Source organism: Hyperoodon ampullatus, assembly GCF_949752795.1.
Source record: "Hyperoodon ampullatus genome assembly, chromosome: 7".
NCBI lineage: Eukaryota > Metazoa > Chordata > Mammalia > Artiodactyla > Ziphiidae > Hyperoodon > Hyperoodon ampullatus.
Genome location: NC_136920.1, coordinates 86,083,949 through 86,099,834, shown reverse-complemented (window position 1 = coordinate 86,099,834; position 15,886 = coordinate 86,083,949). Strand labels below are relative to the sequence as shown.

Genomic DNA, 15,886 nt, shown 5'->3' with positions numbered 1-15,886 from the left:
CTCTGCCTTGATGAACTGCCTTTCCTTCCTCCGCCATCTCTGGCTCAGCGTTACCTCGATTTGGTGGAGCAAAGGAACAGAAACGTAAAACGTGGGAAAAGCACAGGCTCTGACGCTTGGCTCTGCCACTTACTGGCCGTCGGGCGTCAGACAAGCTCCCTGGCCTCTCCAAGCCCTGCTAAACGGACAAAAGGATTCACACAGCAGTGTCATCCTAAAGACTGGATCAGACACGGCGGTAAGCGTGCCTTATAAAGTCAAAGCATCTGTCTTCTCCACACATCTTTAGTGTTACTGGGCCTCCCGTGCTGCTCCTGTCCCCTAACAAGGATAAGGAAAGGGGACTGATAATGTAGTGACTCCCTGCATCATCCCAGGATAGCTGATCCGGGGAATTAGACTGAAAACCTACTGACCACCCCCTCCAATCTTACCGGTTGGTGTTTCCGCTTCTCATGGTGTTTCTTTAGCATTATCTTCAGGTCACTGTCCCCCAGTTCTATTTTATCTGAGAGAAAAGGAACCAAACCACACGGACGGTCATTCACTTCCACAATGCTCAAATTCACATCTTTCTGGTCACTTGTAATGTTCGAAAGTAAGATATCTTCTGAGTTTCCCTTCTGACCTGTGTACTACAAGTACCAACAATCTTGAAACAGTCACAGGCTCAACTCTGCAGCTTTTCTGTACACTCGTCAATAACAACGACCTCGGTACTCAGTGGCTCCTAAAACACCTAGAAGTTTCTTAACATTCTTCTTTGACTCCTATCCCCACTAAAAATAGTCTCTAATTTCACAGACATGCCAAGAAATTGCTGTGCCTCTGGTTACCCCTTTTGTTCTATTACTGAATTATCCCTTAGTATTATTTTGGGGGTTTTTTTTGGTTGTTGTTTTTGTTTGTTTTTGGGCTGCGCCGGGCAGCATGTGGGATCTTAGTTCCCCAACCAGGGACCGAACCTGAGCCCCCTGCAGTGGAAGTGTGAAGTCTTTATCACTGGACTGCCAGGGAAGTCCCAATATTGTTATTTTAAGATTCTGCTTTCTTGAGACCAAAATGCCAGCTGATCAGCTCCTAAGAGAAATTTTCAAAACAAAGGACAGAAGGCCAGCTGGCCTACCTACCTACAGAGAAGCGGAGCTACACGAAAGCTTCCCCAGGTCTCCTCATTCTAAGGAACACCGCTCTGCTTTCCTGGCAGGCAGAACCCAGTCTCCCACCCCGAGGCAGTCCTCAGATCCACGCCGAGCGCCACTCACCTGCAGTCTTCATGTCCGTGGTGGAAAGTGTGGGCACCACCCTGAGGGGCACCGCAGGGCTAGGAGAGCGTGCTGGAGAGCTCGGGAGCCACGAGCTGAGATCTGCAAAAGAAAACTTTTCTTGTAAATCCAACCTGCCTGTGGACTCCAGCAGGGGAAGACTGGGTAAGTGGCTCTTTGGGCTCAAGAAGGCTAAGCCAACAAGAGGGAGTTCAGGCTCCACCACTGCTTCCTGACCCTTCCCCAGACGGACTGCAGCACTTAAGTCAGTGCAACGGCTCTTCCGGGAGGAGAGACTTCAACAGTGGCGGGTCACACTGCAGAGGTCACAGTCACTATTACTCTCCTGCGGGGAGAGTGGTTCTCTCGAGCAGCCGACTAGACCAGAGCGCCTGCTGGGAGGGCCCTGCGTGTGCCTGAGTGCCACCCAACGGCTCTGAGCCCAGCGCCAAGGGCGGCGAGGTGTGCAGCCACAGCCACCCAACGGCTCTGAGCGTCACCACGCACCCAGACAAACCACAGGGATGGCTTCCTTGCGGGGAAATGGCTACCACGGCCTCCAACCAGACAAGCAGCTGCAGGTGCGGACCGATGAGATACAGATGGTGCGGGGCACGGAGGACACATACCCTCCTCGTCCGATGACAGGGCCGAGTCCCCACACTCCTCCTTCACTTCCCGCAGGACCTTCAAGTAGCGCTGCTGGGTGCGCCACTCCCGCTCCTCGGGGGTGCGGGACGGTGAGGGGCGCTTCTGCCGGGAGGGGAGGGCGGGACCGCTCCGCCGGGCCATCTCCAGGAGGTCCTGGGAGAGATCAGATGGGATGCCTCAGCCACAGCTTGTCCTGACACACTCCCCGAGTCTACACTTTCTTCTCTTGTTAGCAAGCTCAGTTCCCTCCTTCCAAATAAAAGGGGCCTGTGCTGATTATGATGGAAAATCCCCAATCTGAGCGCTGCACTGCTCCATCGGGAATGAATACTTATACCAGACACCGAAGTATCTCCATACCGAAGCTTAAAGAACCACTAAGAGCCAGAACTACTCTGCCCCAAGGCATCCCAAGGCTGGTCCAGACCCAGAGCCGCTGAGCCTGGCACCCATTAGGCATCCAAACATGAACTTGAGGGCAAGCTGGTTCTCCTGCACGACCCACCATGGATCTGAAAGCTACCTCTTGTTCTGGGTAAATACAGAAGCTACAATATTTCATCAATTTTAAGATGTATCCTTCTTTTGTTCCTGTTCTAATGTATCTGAAATCAGGATACATCTTAAAACGTATCATAAGAAGGAAGGATGCACTTGGTCGTGTCAGTGCTTCATGGGCAGCTTCCTTCCTCAGTGGTATCTTTTGTTCTTGCCCCTGATCCACCCCTTTGGGTCACCAGGTGTGAGTCCCACGCAGCTCCCAGGGGCACTTACGCTCCGCGAGGCCAGGATCTGCTTCAGCAGCCGGTGGAAGTACTGCTGCTGGGAGCTGAGGTAGCGTTTGTACTGCGACCGGAAGCACAGCTGCCTGTACTTGACCACCTCGGGGTTGAAGTGTCCGTCTGCAAAGAACAGGCACGGCCATGCATATCTGTCAGCCACCCATCAGCGAGGGCTGGAGAGGCGGCCAGCTCTGCACTGATGGGAGGACAGTGCGGGGAAAGGGGAGCCTGTCCTCCATGGGGAGAGACAGAAAGCACGTAAGCCAGTACTCGACTCTCTGACGTGCTGCCAGGAAACCAACCTAAAACCACCGGAGAGAGCGAGAAGAGTGACATCATCAGGAAAGGAGGCCCTAAGGAAGGCGACATAAAACGAGGCCGGATCAAAGCACCTGTGGGAAGACGTTAACAACTGATACACATAGGTAAGTTTTACGGATGTGCATCATACGTATTGGTTTTCAACTTTTCTATATGTTTAAAAAATTTATTGGGAGACAAAAAGTAAGTAGGAATTTTTAAAAAGTAAATACTTAAAAAGTAAGTAGGAATTTTAAAAATAAAAATAGGGAAAAGGCAGAAGGAACAGCACGTGCTAAGGCAGGCCCTGAAGCAAGGAAGAATGTGCCCACTCCAACCCCTGAAGAAATGCTGGTGTGAGGAAAGCAGAAGGGCTTAGCTGAGGAGGGGCCGAGATGACCTGTGAAACTGGGCAGACGTCACACCACACAGAAACCACAGCACAGCCTGGACTTTATCCTGAGTGGAGTGGAAATCAGCTGAAGGGTTTAAAGCAGAAGAATAACACGGCCGAGACAAAAGAGAAAGAAAACCACTGCAGTGATCTAGGAGAGGGACGACAGTGGCCTGGTCGGACCTCTCCCCACATATCCAGGGTAGAGCCAAGGCGCCAGGAGGCCTGCAGGGCCCTTCCCTGTGGGTCCCATGTATCTCGGCCTCATCCTCCACCAGCCTCCCTTTTGCTCACTCCGCCGCAGCCCAAGCTGTTTCCTGAAATACCGTACTTTTCGCAAAGGCTTTGTCCTTAAAGTCCCCTCTGCCTGCAAGGCTTCCTACTAACACCCAGTACTTCACAGCTTGCTCGTCACACCCTTATTGAGTCTCTGTCCAAACACACCTCCAGAGAGAAGCCCTGCCCAGCCACCACCTCTGAACCAGATCATTCCCATCACTTCCAGTCCCATTACCCTTCCTCAGTCTTTATAGTGCCTGATACCAACAAACACTTGCTTGTCTATTACCTTGTTTTCCCCTATTAGAATGTAAGGTCATGACTGTATCTCCAGAACCTTGAAGAATGGCTGGCACATATTAGCTGATCAGTGAGCAGTGGTTATGTGAATGGCAGTAGAGAGACTTCAGATATATTTCGAGGGAGAAAGATTAGACCTGCTGTTAGTTTGGATGCTGGGGCAGGAAGGCGGGCATGGTACCTAGATCACTGGACACGAGCAACTCGTACCACTGCGGGAGCCGCGATGACAGAGGTCCGTTTTGGAATATTAGATTTGAGCAGGTTGCTACGAAGTGAACTAAGGGGAAAGATGGAGAAGCTAACCTCAGAAGGCTAAAATGAGGCACTGAAGCACACACTGTTTCCTTCTTTTTTTTTTTTTTTAATTCCAACCACTTTAATGATATTCCGAGGTAACGAATAACAGCAAACACTTAGAACAGGACCTGACACGGAACTGTCACCATATAAGGAGGGCCTTGCATATATTAACTCACTTCATCTTCACAACCACCCCACAAAGAAGGTACTTCTGCATCCTCATTTTACTGAAGAGCCTGAAGCATGGAGAAATTAAATACCTTGCTCAAGGTTACACAGCTAATAAAAGGGGAAATCAGGTCTGAACCCGGGCAGTCCAGCTCCAGAGCCGCTCCTAGCCACCGCATTACGCTGCCTGTTGCAGGGAAATAAGGAATTTGACCTTCAAGAAAAGAGACAAGAGTTCAATGCTACTGATGCTGATATATAGAAACTGGATGAAAATTCTACTTCTTTGCCTCTGTACTCCTCCAAAGTTACCTTCCTTCAGTCTTTAGTTTCTCCCACCAAGATAGCCAAATGCTCTATTAAAATAACATTTCGAGGGACTTCCTGGTGGCGCAGTGGTTAAGAATCCGCCTGCCAGAGCAGGGGACATGGGTTCAAGCCCTGGTCCGGGAAGATCCCACATGCCACGGAGCAGCTAAGCCCGTGCACCACAACTACTGAGCCTGCACACTAGAACCCGTAAGCCACAACTACAGAGCCTGCGTGCCACAACTACTGAAGCCCACGTGCCTAGAGCCCATGCTCTGCAACGAGAAGCCACCACAATGAGAAGCCCACGCACCGCAACAAAGAGTAGCCCCCGCTCGCTGCAACTAGAGAAAGCCCGTGTGCAGCAATGAAGACCCAATGCAGCCAAAAATAAATAAATTAAACAAATTTATTTTAAAAAATAAATAACATTTCGAGTACATCAACTTAAAGAAAATATATTATTAAAATTAAACTGCTTTTACTATTCTTAATGTGGGTACTGGAAATTTTTTAATTGAACGTGTGGCTCACGTAACATTTCTATTGGCGGCGCTGGGCCAGAGAGGAGCGGCACAAGAGACTGCAGCACCAGGGGAAGTTGGTAAACTGGGGACAACAGAGCCTGGTAGGCTGTGAAATTTATTCCAAGTGAAGGCAATTGGTAAACACTCTGAAAGCAAAGTTTTGAGATGCTCACGCTGGTGGCTGTGTGGAGATGGTGGCTAGAGCAGCCCCTGCGAGAGCCCCCAGAGAAGAGCTGCTGGGTGAGATCTGGCAGGCGGGGAGGGAGAGGGGTCCTAATGGCAGGAGCAGAGGCAGGAATAGTGAACGGATGAGGGCTCAGCAGAGAGAGGGGTGCGGGGAGGGCGTCTGAGGCACAGGAGGAAGCCAGGACGGGGAGGGCCACAGCTGCAAAGGGGGGGAGTCTCACGATGGAGGTCAAGGCATCAAATGCTACAGACGGGTTAAGGAGAGAACAGAAAAGCCATATGCTGGTTTGCAAATTACACATTCACTGAAAAGACATGGAGCAGAGGAAAAAGCAAGCACTGAAACAACCAGCAAAATAGGAATACGGACCACACGTTAGATAACACTGTGTCAGCGTTAAGTTTTATACTGAAATACAGAATTTGAGTACAGAATTTAAATTAAATACAGTATTTTCTATATTTCTGAATTTGATCATTTCTGGTTACCTAAGAGAATGTTCTTGCTCTTCAAAGATGAATGCTGAAAAATTAGGAGTCTTAGGTCTGCAATACTCTCAAGGGGTTCAGCAAAAATAAAAACAGTGGTAAAAAGTACAATAATGACAAGAAAAAAAATGTGGCAAAATATTCCTAGTTGGTGAACCTGGTAAGGAGTATGCGGGTGTCGATTATAAATTCTTGTAACTTTTCTGTAGGCTTGAAATTTAAAATTTAGAAAGTCGAAGGTGTTGGCAGGCAGAGGGAACAGCCACCAGGGGACGGCGGCTATGGATGCCTTTCAAGAAGTTCAGAGAAAAGGGAAAATGACAGAGGACAACGAAGGGGACAGGTGGTTAAGGACTTTTTTAGTGTGAGACCCTTGACCACATCTACAGGCTGAAAAAGGAGTGGAGTAGGTACACATGGTAGAACGGTTCACTGAGAAACGAGGTCCCGGAGGACGTAAAACATGAGAGGATCAAGAGCAGAGGTGAACCTTAAACAGATGAAAAATATCCTTCCTCCGAGACAAGTAAAAGTAGGTCAGGAGGGAAACGACTACAGTGTGCTGGGGGGAGGCTGGAAGCGGGAAGCTGGAGCTCATGACGATGACCCTTTCCTGTAGGAAACAGAAGTCAAGGGAGCTCGACAAGCACTTGGAACTTATGGAAAAGGTGAGTTTTTAAAACAGAACCAGAAAAGATAAGCAAAAATAAAAGCACACCGAAAGCAATGCCAGCTCAGTCAAGACGCATAACCGCGATAACCATGGTAACGCAACTGTCCTCATCACCGCGGGACCTGAAACATGACATCGGACATCGCAGAACTCCTGCCTTGCATTCCTTGTTTGCATCCTTACCTGACCATCACATTATTTTGGAAGGAAACGTGCCAGCGTTACAGACAGTCCCTGATATGGCCTCTGCTACCAACCAGGCCTACCAGCTTATCCCACTTGAGACCCTGGCTTCAGCGACTGGCCAACACTGGCCAACCAGAAGGGAAATCCTCCTTAATGATCCACCAAAGGAGAGAATGCTCATTTTAAATCTTAAGATAAAGCGGTTTGAAATGATAAGCTTATTCTCTCCAGTCTTTTTGCAGCTGTCAAGCTGTCCAGTTTCACAAACTCAAGATGTGCTGTCCTTCAGGGCCTCCAGCCAAAGCAAAGTGACCCCAGAAAGCGGGAAGGGAGGAAGCATCCTCTGCTCCTCTCCACTGGACAGAGAGCAAACTGTGACCGAAGAGTGGCCCCAAACCATCCTGGAATCCCCAATGTAATGACCGGTTCAGGCGAGGGTCAGTGAATGCTAAAACCGCCGGGTAAAACAAACGCTTTTGGAAAATAAGATTATCACATGGTCCCTAAATATCACCCTACAGATTGCTTCTTAATTATAGGGGGGAAAAGGTGCCCTTACAGTCAGCAGCTCTGGCAGATACCACAGAGCCAAGTGATCAAAAGCCTCCCGCCTCCCTACCAACAATGCAAGACTGACATCACGTATCCCCTGAGTGGAGGGATGAGAAAGAAATGACATTTCCCATCTCCTTTCTTGGCAAAATGTTTAACCCAAAACTAATTATGAGGAAGCAAGACGACAACTCCCCAGAAAGCAAGACATTTTACAATTCAAGTGTTCTGGGCTTTTCACAAGTGTATTTTGAAAGACAAGGAAAAAAGGGCAGAGGGCCCTAGATTCAGGGAGCTGAGAGACAGAAGATCCAAACCCAACACATGAATCTTGAGGGGATCCTGGATTTAAAAGCCAACTGAGTGGTGCTGGGAAAACTGGACAGCTACAAGTAAAAGTATGAAATTAGAACACTCCCTAACGGTGCTTTGTGACCGCCTGGAGGGGTGGGATGGGGAGGGTGGGAGGGAGGGAGATGCATGAGGGAGGGGATGTGGGAACAGATGTATATGTATGACTGATTCACTTTGTTATAAAGCAGAAACTAATAAAAATAAATAAATAAATAAATAAATAAATAAATAAATAAATAAATAAAAAAAAAAAAAAAAAAAAGAACACTCCCTAACACCATACACAAAAATAAACTCAAAATGGATTCGAAACCTAAATGTAAGGCCAGACACTATCAAACTCTTAGAGGAAAACATAGGCAGAACACTCTATGACATAAATCACAGCAAGATCCTTTTGGACCCACCTCCTAGAGAAATGGAAATAAAAACAAAAATAAGCAAATGGGACCTAATGAAACTTCAAACCTTTTGCACAACAAAGGAAACCATAAATAAGACAAAAAGACAACCCTCAGAATGGGAGAAAATATTTACAAATGAAACAACTGACAAAGGATTAATCTCCAAAATACACAAGCAGCTCATGCAGGTCAATATCGAAAAAACAAAGAACCCAATCCCAAAATGGGCAGAAGACCTAAACAGACATTTGTACAAAAAACATGTACAGATTGCCAACAAACACATGAAAGAATGCTCAACATCATTAATCATTAGAGAAATGCAAATCAAAACTACAATGAGATGTCATCTCACACTGGTCAGAATGGCCATCATCAAAAAATCTAGAAACAATAAATGATGGAGAGGGTGCGGAGAAAAGGGAACACTCTTGCACTGTTGGTGGGAATGTAAATTGATACAGCCACTATGGAGAACAGTATGGAGGTTCCTTAAAAAACAACAAATAGAACTACCATACAACCCAGTAATCCCACTACTGGGCATATACCCTGAGAAAACCATAATTCAAAGAGTCATGCACCAAAATGTTCATTGCAGCTCTATTTACAATAGCCAGGACATGGAAGCAACCTAAGTGTCCATCATCGGATGAATGGATAAAGAAGATGTGGCACATATATACAATGGGATATTACTCAGCCATAAAAAGAAAGGAAATTGAGTTATTCGGAGTGAGGTGGATGGACCTAGAGTCTGTCATACAGAGTGAAGTAAGTCAGAAAGAGAAAAACAAATACCATACACTAACACATATATATGGAATCTAAGGAAAAAAGAAAAAAGGTCATGAAGAACCTAGGGGCAAGGCGGGAATAAAGACACAGGCTTACTAGAGAATGGACTTGAGGATATGGGGAGGCGGAAGGGTAAGCTGTGGCAAAGTGAGAGAGTGGCATGGACATATATACACTACCAAACATAAGGTAGATAGCTAGTGGGAAGCAGCCGCATAGCACAGGGAGATCAGCTCGGTGCTTTGTGACCACCTCGAGGGGTGGGATAGGGAGGGTGGGAGGGAGGGAGACGCAAGAGGGAAGAGATATGAGAACATATGTATATGCATAACCTATTCACTTTGTTATAAAGCAGAAACTAACATACCATTGTGAAGCAATTATACTCCAATAAAGATGTTAAAAATAAATAAATAAATAAATAAAAGCCAACTGACATTGGGAACAACTGAGAAAATCTGAATATGGGATATTCTAGGCTATTACTTGTTCAATGTAAAGTTCCTTGGGTGTGAATTTAAGACTGTGATTATGTGGAAGGATGTCTTTGCTAAGAGATACATACACGCTGAGGTGCTTGGTGGTAAAGTGTCAGGTTTTCTGCAGGAAAAAAAAATGTGTATGTGCATCACACACACATACATCCATGTGATAAACCAAATGGTAAACTGTTTTTAATAATTTTTGAAGACTAGTCATAAAGGGTGCCTCTAAGATGCTAATAATGTTTTACTTCTTGATCTGGGTGGTGGTTACACAGCTGAGTTCATATGACACATCAATGAGCAATACAATTATGATTTATATGTTTCCTATGTAAGTTAAAAATTTTTATTAAAAAAAAAAAAAAAAAAGAACGGCCTAGGCAGCGAAGTGTTGCATGAAAGCACTTGGAGTCAGTGTCTATACATAAAAATAGAATAAAACGAAGAAAGGAGTACGCACAGAAGTGGGTGTGTTCCCACCCTCCAGTCCTCTCAAAACAAGAATTCTGAGCTACATACCTCGGAAAAGCTTCTGGGCGATGTGCAGAGGGTTTCCAAAGCGGAAGTTCTCCCCGCTGAACAGGGCGAGGATGAGCTGATCCTGCTGCTCAGTACTGTCTTCAGGAAAGTGGGGCAGAAACTGCTGGAGGTGCTCGCGCTGCGAGGCGCTCAGTACTTCCTGCCACGTTGAGAAGCTGACTACGTCAAAGAAGATCTCGGGCTGGGAGAATCAGGAAAAGCAGGAGGAAAGTGAGCAAGAAAAAAAATGAGGTTTTTAAGTTTTTTGTGCATAAGTGGGTAACATATGCATGACATAAAATCTACCATTTTGTCCATTTTTGAGTGTATGGTTCAGTGGCATTAAGTACAATCACAAAGTTGTGCAAAAATCACCGTCATCCAAGTTTCTACGTTTTTTAAACAAACTAAAATTCCACTGATCTTTACTCAATTCTCAAAACTTGAGAGATCAGGGCTTCCCTGGTGGCGCAGTGCTTATGAATCTGCCTGCCAATGCAGGGGACACGGGTTCGAGCCCTGGCCCGGGAAGATCCCACATGCTGCGGAGCAACTAAGCCCGCGCGCCACAACTACTGAGCCTGCGTGCCTAGTGCCTAGAGTCCATGCTCCGCAACAAGAGAAGCCACCGCAATGAGAAGCCCTCACACCACAAGGAATAGCAGCCCCCGCTTGCCACAGCTAGAGAAAGCCCACGCACAGCAACAAACACCCAATGCAGCCAAAAATAAAATAAACAAATAAATAAACTTTAAAAAAAAAAAAAAAACTTGAGAGATCTGTTGGGAATTCCCTGATGGTCCAGTGGTTAGGACTTCACTGCCGGGGCTCAAGTTCAATCCCTGGTCGGGGAACTAAGACCCCACGTGCTACAAGACAACTAAGCCCACATGCTGCAACTACTGAGTCTGCCCGTTCTAGAGCCCGTGTGCCACAACAGAAGAGCCTGCATGCTGAAACGAAGGTCCTGCATGCCACCACTAAGACCCGATGCAGCCAAATAAATAAATAAATAAATATTTTAAAAAATAAATAAATGAAATAAAAAATAAAAAAAGAGTTCAGGCAACATCTGGTTAGCTCAACAACAGGGAGGGAAAGGGAAGCAGCAGACAGCAGAGAGAGGAGCAAGGGACCTATAAGCATGTCAAGTACTTGTGACCTTATCCTAAGGACAATGGGGAGCCACCGAAGGGTTTAAGCAGGAGAGAACCCAGAAACCAGCCACCTGCCAGGCGTCTCAGCAAGCAGGCACCAAAGCTCCTCTGGCTCCCTGTCCAAGATCTCCCCCTGCAAACCTGTTTCTGCATACCACTTGATTCCTGGCATCTCAGTGTCTGGCATAAAGTAGGTACTTCAATAAAACAAGTGTTTGCTGACTGAATGAATGACATGAAGAGGTTTACTTGAAAGAGCGTGCAAAGAAAACATGAATGGGAAAGATATACACCAAGTTCAGTACCTGTTACTTCGGGTAGGAGAGGGAATAAGGGCAAAACAGTGGCTTTAATTTTATCTACAATTTTTGACACATTATGAAAGAAAAATCTGAACCAAATATAACTAAATGAAATTATCTCCCCAAACTGAATGATGCACAGATGTTCGCCATATGATACTCTACGCCTGTCCATATGTTTGAACTATGGCAAAATAAACAAGATGATAAACACGTTTCAGCATACTTAGTGCCTTGCACATAATAAGCACTAAATAAATGCCACCATAATCATCATGATGACTGCCTGTGAAAAGTGGTCAAAAGCACACTATTAATGCTATCCCAGGGAAGGTACTATTAACTGACTAGCAATTTGGTTACCTTATGAACAGAGATAATATGTTTGTGTTTTGTTTCATGATTCACAACATAGTTAAACATTCTAATGTAAAGATATACACAATTCTGCCCTTAAATATAAAACTTTTGCTAACTGCTGAAAATTATCTTGTCAAAATATGGCATATGTCATTATCGAGTTACATATTATTAAACATGCAGAATGTAGCTTATACTTTCTTCCTTAATGAGGAAAATCAGGAAAAACAGGAGGAAAGTGAGCAAGAAAAAAAATGAAGTTTTTAAGTTTTCTGTGCATAAGTGGGTAACATACGCATAACATAAAATCTACCATTTTGTCCATTTTTGAGTGTATGGTTCAGTGGCATTAAGTACAATCACAAAGTTGTGCAAAAATCACCGTCATCCAAGTTTCTACGTTTTTTAAACAAACTAAAATTAAACAGACTTAAACTTAAAAAAAAAAAGATCACTCTGGTTGCAATGTAGAAAATCAGAAAGAAGGGAGCACAAAAGACTGAAAACTTGCAGAGTGTGGAAAAGGCTGAGAGGAACTGCTAGAAAGAAAAAGATGGTGCTGCTGTCACTACTCACATCCTCCAGAAGGTCCTCGGGCAGACTAACCCTAGTGCCCCCCAGGAGGCAGTCCTCCATGATCCGCGTGCCGTGGCCATCTCCACACGGGCCCAGCTCCAAGGGATCCGTCAGCATATGGTCCAAGGAATCCATTGCTTACGTTCCACGGGTAGCCTAGACAAATAAATGCAGTCAGACCTCGAGACAGAAAGGCAGAATTCCCAGGGATCTGTTGATACTAATGCTCTTTCACAAAATATTCTGGCCCAGAAAATATTCAATCTCAAATCTATTCTTCTACCTATCCATATACCCTAACGACAGCTAAACAGCTCTTCTCCCTCCCTTCCACCATTGCATCCTCATCTGAATTTCAGATCTTAGCCAGTAGGTCTCTCATTACTCAGAATACTTCTACAGAGACTCCCCAATTTATAGAATTTCTTACACCTTCATTTTACACAGGAGCACAATGAGACTCAAAGATTAAATAACTAGATCACAGTCCATAATTTAGACTTCCCAGGCCAATCATCTCTCACTCTAATATAATTTATTTATTTATTTTTTAGCAAGTAATTCTTTGTTGTTCCTTCACAAAAGAAATTTCACTGAAAATCCAGAGTAGTAAAGTTCAGACAGTAACACTAAGTTATTTAATGAGGGCCTGTTAAGTGCCAGGCCTTTCATACACCTGATTTAATTCTTGTAAGTGTGCAAGATAGGGTTATTACATCTATTCTACAGATACTAAAACCTAGGATCAAAATAGATAAGCAACTTGCCCAACCCCAGAGGTAGGACTGAAACTCAAGTCTGCACGACTGCAAACCCATGCTCTTAACACTACATACAATAACTCCTGGATAACTCTCAGTTTAAATCAGGAAAAGCAAGCATCTTAATATGACTTTATCAGTCCGCATAAACTCTGGAGGATTCAAGCACCTGACCAGGACAGCCAGCAAAGTCAGCGGCCAACCCACTTTAGTTGGTCCAGCTGATACTTAAAACCACGTAGATGAAATGCTATTTTTATCCTTCCTGTAACAACTAAACACTGCTGGCTGCCTTTAGAAAACTACATAGGAAAACTTTTTCAGAGAGCATCTCATAAGGCTGATGGCTGGAATCAGGTGCACAGCTGAAGCCACAGTTAACAGGGCCACAGGGAGGCTGAACTCCACAAACATTTGCTAAAACCATTCTCTCTCTCTGATTTCTACCAAATAGAGAGAGAGAGAGAAAAAAAAAACAGATTTAACAGTTAAAACACCAAACTCCTAGCCTTATCTCAGTGACTTTGGCCAAATCTTACCTCACGGGCTGTCAATTTCCTTATCTATATAAGATGAAGGAGAGCTGGACCCGGTCCTCTCTACTGTTATTTCCAATCCTGGAATCCTGCAATGAATAACCTCCAGGTGGATGCATTTATATAACTTCATGCAGTCATGTAATGACTTCTCATCCTGAAACTCTCAAATGATAAAGAGTAGACTTGTAATATTACTACTAAAATAAGCACGTTTGCACTAATTATTTCAAGTTATCTTGAAGAGATGTCAGATCTACGTAAAGGTACAGTGGAAAGATTAGTGTTCAAAGCAGCTGCGTTGTTGCCAAGCAACTGTGTCCCACCACCCTTCAGCACATGATGAAGTACCGCATCCTGAACACCCCTGGTGCCTAAATAACTGACTGCAGGTAAGAAAGCACATGGCATTTGCATTTAACAAAACTTTTAAAAAGAAAAAAAGTGTAGATGCAACCTGATGCTCAGAATAAAGTCCTCTTTATAGCCAGAACTGGCACAGAAGAGGGTAACAGCAGCAAAGCCAGTGTTTTACCTGACTCTCAGGAGGATCACCTGTTTCACAACTTGCTCACAAGTTTCTTCAATTAGCTTCACTTCAATTAGTGAAGTTAGTTACTTCAATTAGTGCAGCTAGTTTCTTCAATTAGCTTCACCTGAATTCACTTCAATTAGTTAACGTGTAGCTAAATTTAATCTATTCGAGGGGCAACCTGTGCGCTGCTACTATTCTGAAGAGGATCTCAAAATACAAAAAGCAGGCAGCTTCCAAAAGGTTGAAAACCGGAAGCCAAGGACTTCTAAGTCTTGCGGCGTCCTGGACCAAAGAGGTCCATCTTTACTAGACCGGGAAGGCCTCTCCCAACGGCCTTTCCCTTGCACCTGGGATAACCTTCACTCCTGGACCCTCCCCAACTCAGAAGCCAAACCCCAGACTCCTTCCGGAGCAACCGCCGGCTCCAAACTGCAAACCCCTCCCTAGCCGTCCTCTCACAAACCCTAGGCCCGGGTCCCGCCCCGCTAAACCGCACCTCCGCGCCCACAGCCCCTACCCCCACACCGTGCCTAACTCTAACACCCACCCACCCGGGCCGCCCGCCTCCCGACACGCCCGCTCCCCTGTCCCATGCCCACAGGAGCAGTGACCTTCGGAGACCCAGACACTCGCTCGCTCCCTCCCTCCGCTCCCCGGCAACACTTTAACCCTTTCGCCGCCCCGGCCCGTCCTTACCTGCTCCGCGGGCGTGGGTCTCCGAACCCGCTACGCTTCTCGGCCCGCGGGTTCCCGGACGCGCTCGCTCCCGCAAGGCGTCTCGGTGCGTGCACGCTCCGGGCTCGGGCGGCGGAAGGGGCGGGGCTTGCGGGGCGGGGCCTGAGCTGCATGGGGCGGGGCCTGGAAGTGCCGGGAGCGGGGCGGGGCCTGGAAGTGCCGGGAGCGGGGCGGGGCTCGCGGGGCATAACCTAGAGCGACGTGAGCCTGCCGGGCTGGGCCTTGGGATTCAGTTTGCAGGCGTCTCGTTGGTCTCATCTGGCTTAGAAGCTTCCGGAGGGTGGTGTCGCTAGTCACCGGGCCGCGAATTGAGGCTCCGGAGCCCATGAGTGAGTGAATGCCGTTTTATTAGCTAACGTTTGCATATCTCATAGCCTGCTCCAGGCACCAGGCTGAGCACTTTCCATCATTGTCTTTGTACCACAGCTGTGTGCACTATTAGTTCCCATTTTGCGATTTCTCGAGTTTCGTTGAGGAGAACGCGAACCAGAGCCTGTGCCCCGCAACCCACCCGGGCGTGGCCCCACTTCTCTCTCCCGTCTCTCTCCGGTCCCTGGACCCTCGACGTCCGGAAAGACAGTACACACATCGAAGAAACACATTTTCTTAATCAAACTCGATTAATCTTCCTCTCGTTAAGAATCTAGGCCGCTTTCTTCTTATAAACTAGGTTTTACTTAGAACCGCTTCAAACTTCTTTCACGGCTGCTTCCAACCTGTCGTGCAGAGAGCATCCTCAGTTCTCTCCACTAGATGGAAACATGTCAGTCATGCTGGTGTTCCTCCCTGGTTGGCAAATAGTGGTTTCCAAATAAAGCCAATCGCTCTTCCCTAGCTGGCTGAGTGCCTGCCCCTAGTTCCTGTTAGATTGTTGGGAGGGGTCTCGAATTAGAAACCACCAAGTAAAAGGGGAGGGGAACATCATTCCATATTACCATCCATAAATTCCCTGACTTATGTCTCTGACCACACCAGAGTGAACCAAAGAGTCAAAACAATG

General features: G+C 46.3%; 1 protein-coding gene across 6 annotated transcripts in view; it reads right to left on the bottom strand.

Annotated features, from left to right (window-relative positions):
• NFRKB (nuclear factor related to kappaB binding protein) overlaps positions 1-12,454 on the bottom strand; it is a gene marked incomplete at both ends in the record, with an annotated part of 32,504 nt that extends 20,050 nt beyond the window's left edge. For 3 of the 6 annotated variants that reach the window (XM_079707989.1, XM_079707991.1, XM_079707992.1), the window contains 6 exons: positions 435-508; positions 1,266-1,399; positions 1,891-2,069; positions 2,691-2,818; positions 9,925-10,126; positions 12,320-12,454. In XM_079707989.1, coding sequence (XP_079564115.1) covers positions 435-508; positions 1,266-1,399; positions 1,891-2,069; positions 2,691-2,818; positions 9,925-10,126; positions 12,320-12,454 — 852 coding nt within the window. The remainder of the gene's footprint in view (positions 1-434; positions 509-1,265; positions 1,400-1,890; positions 2,070-2,690; positions 2,819-9,924; positions 10,127-12,319) is intronic. The other 3 variants (XM_079707990.1, XM_079707993.1, XM_079707994.1) reach the window with 1 other exon arrangement.
• Between the last annotated feature and the right edge of the window lie 3,432 nt (positions 12,455-15,886).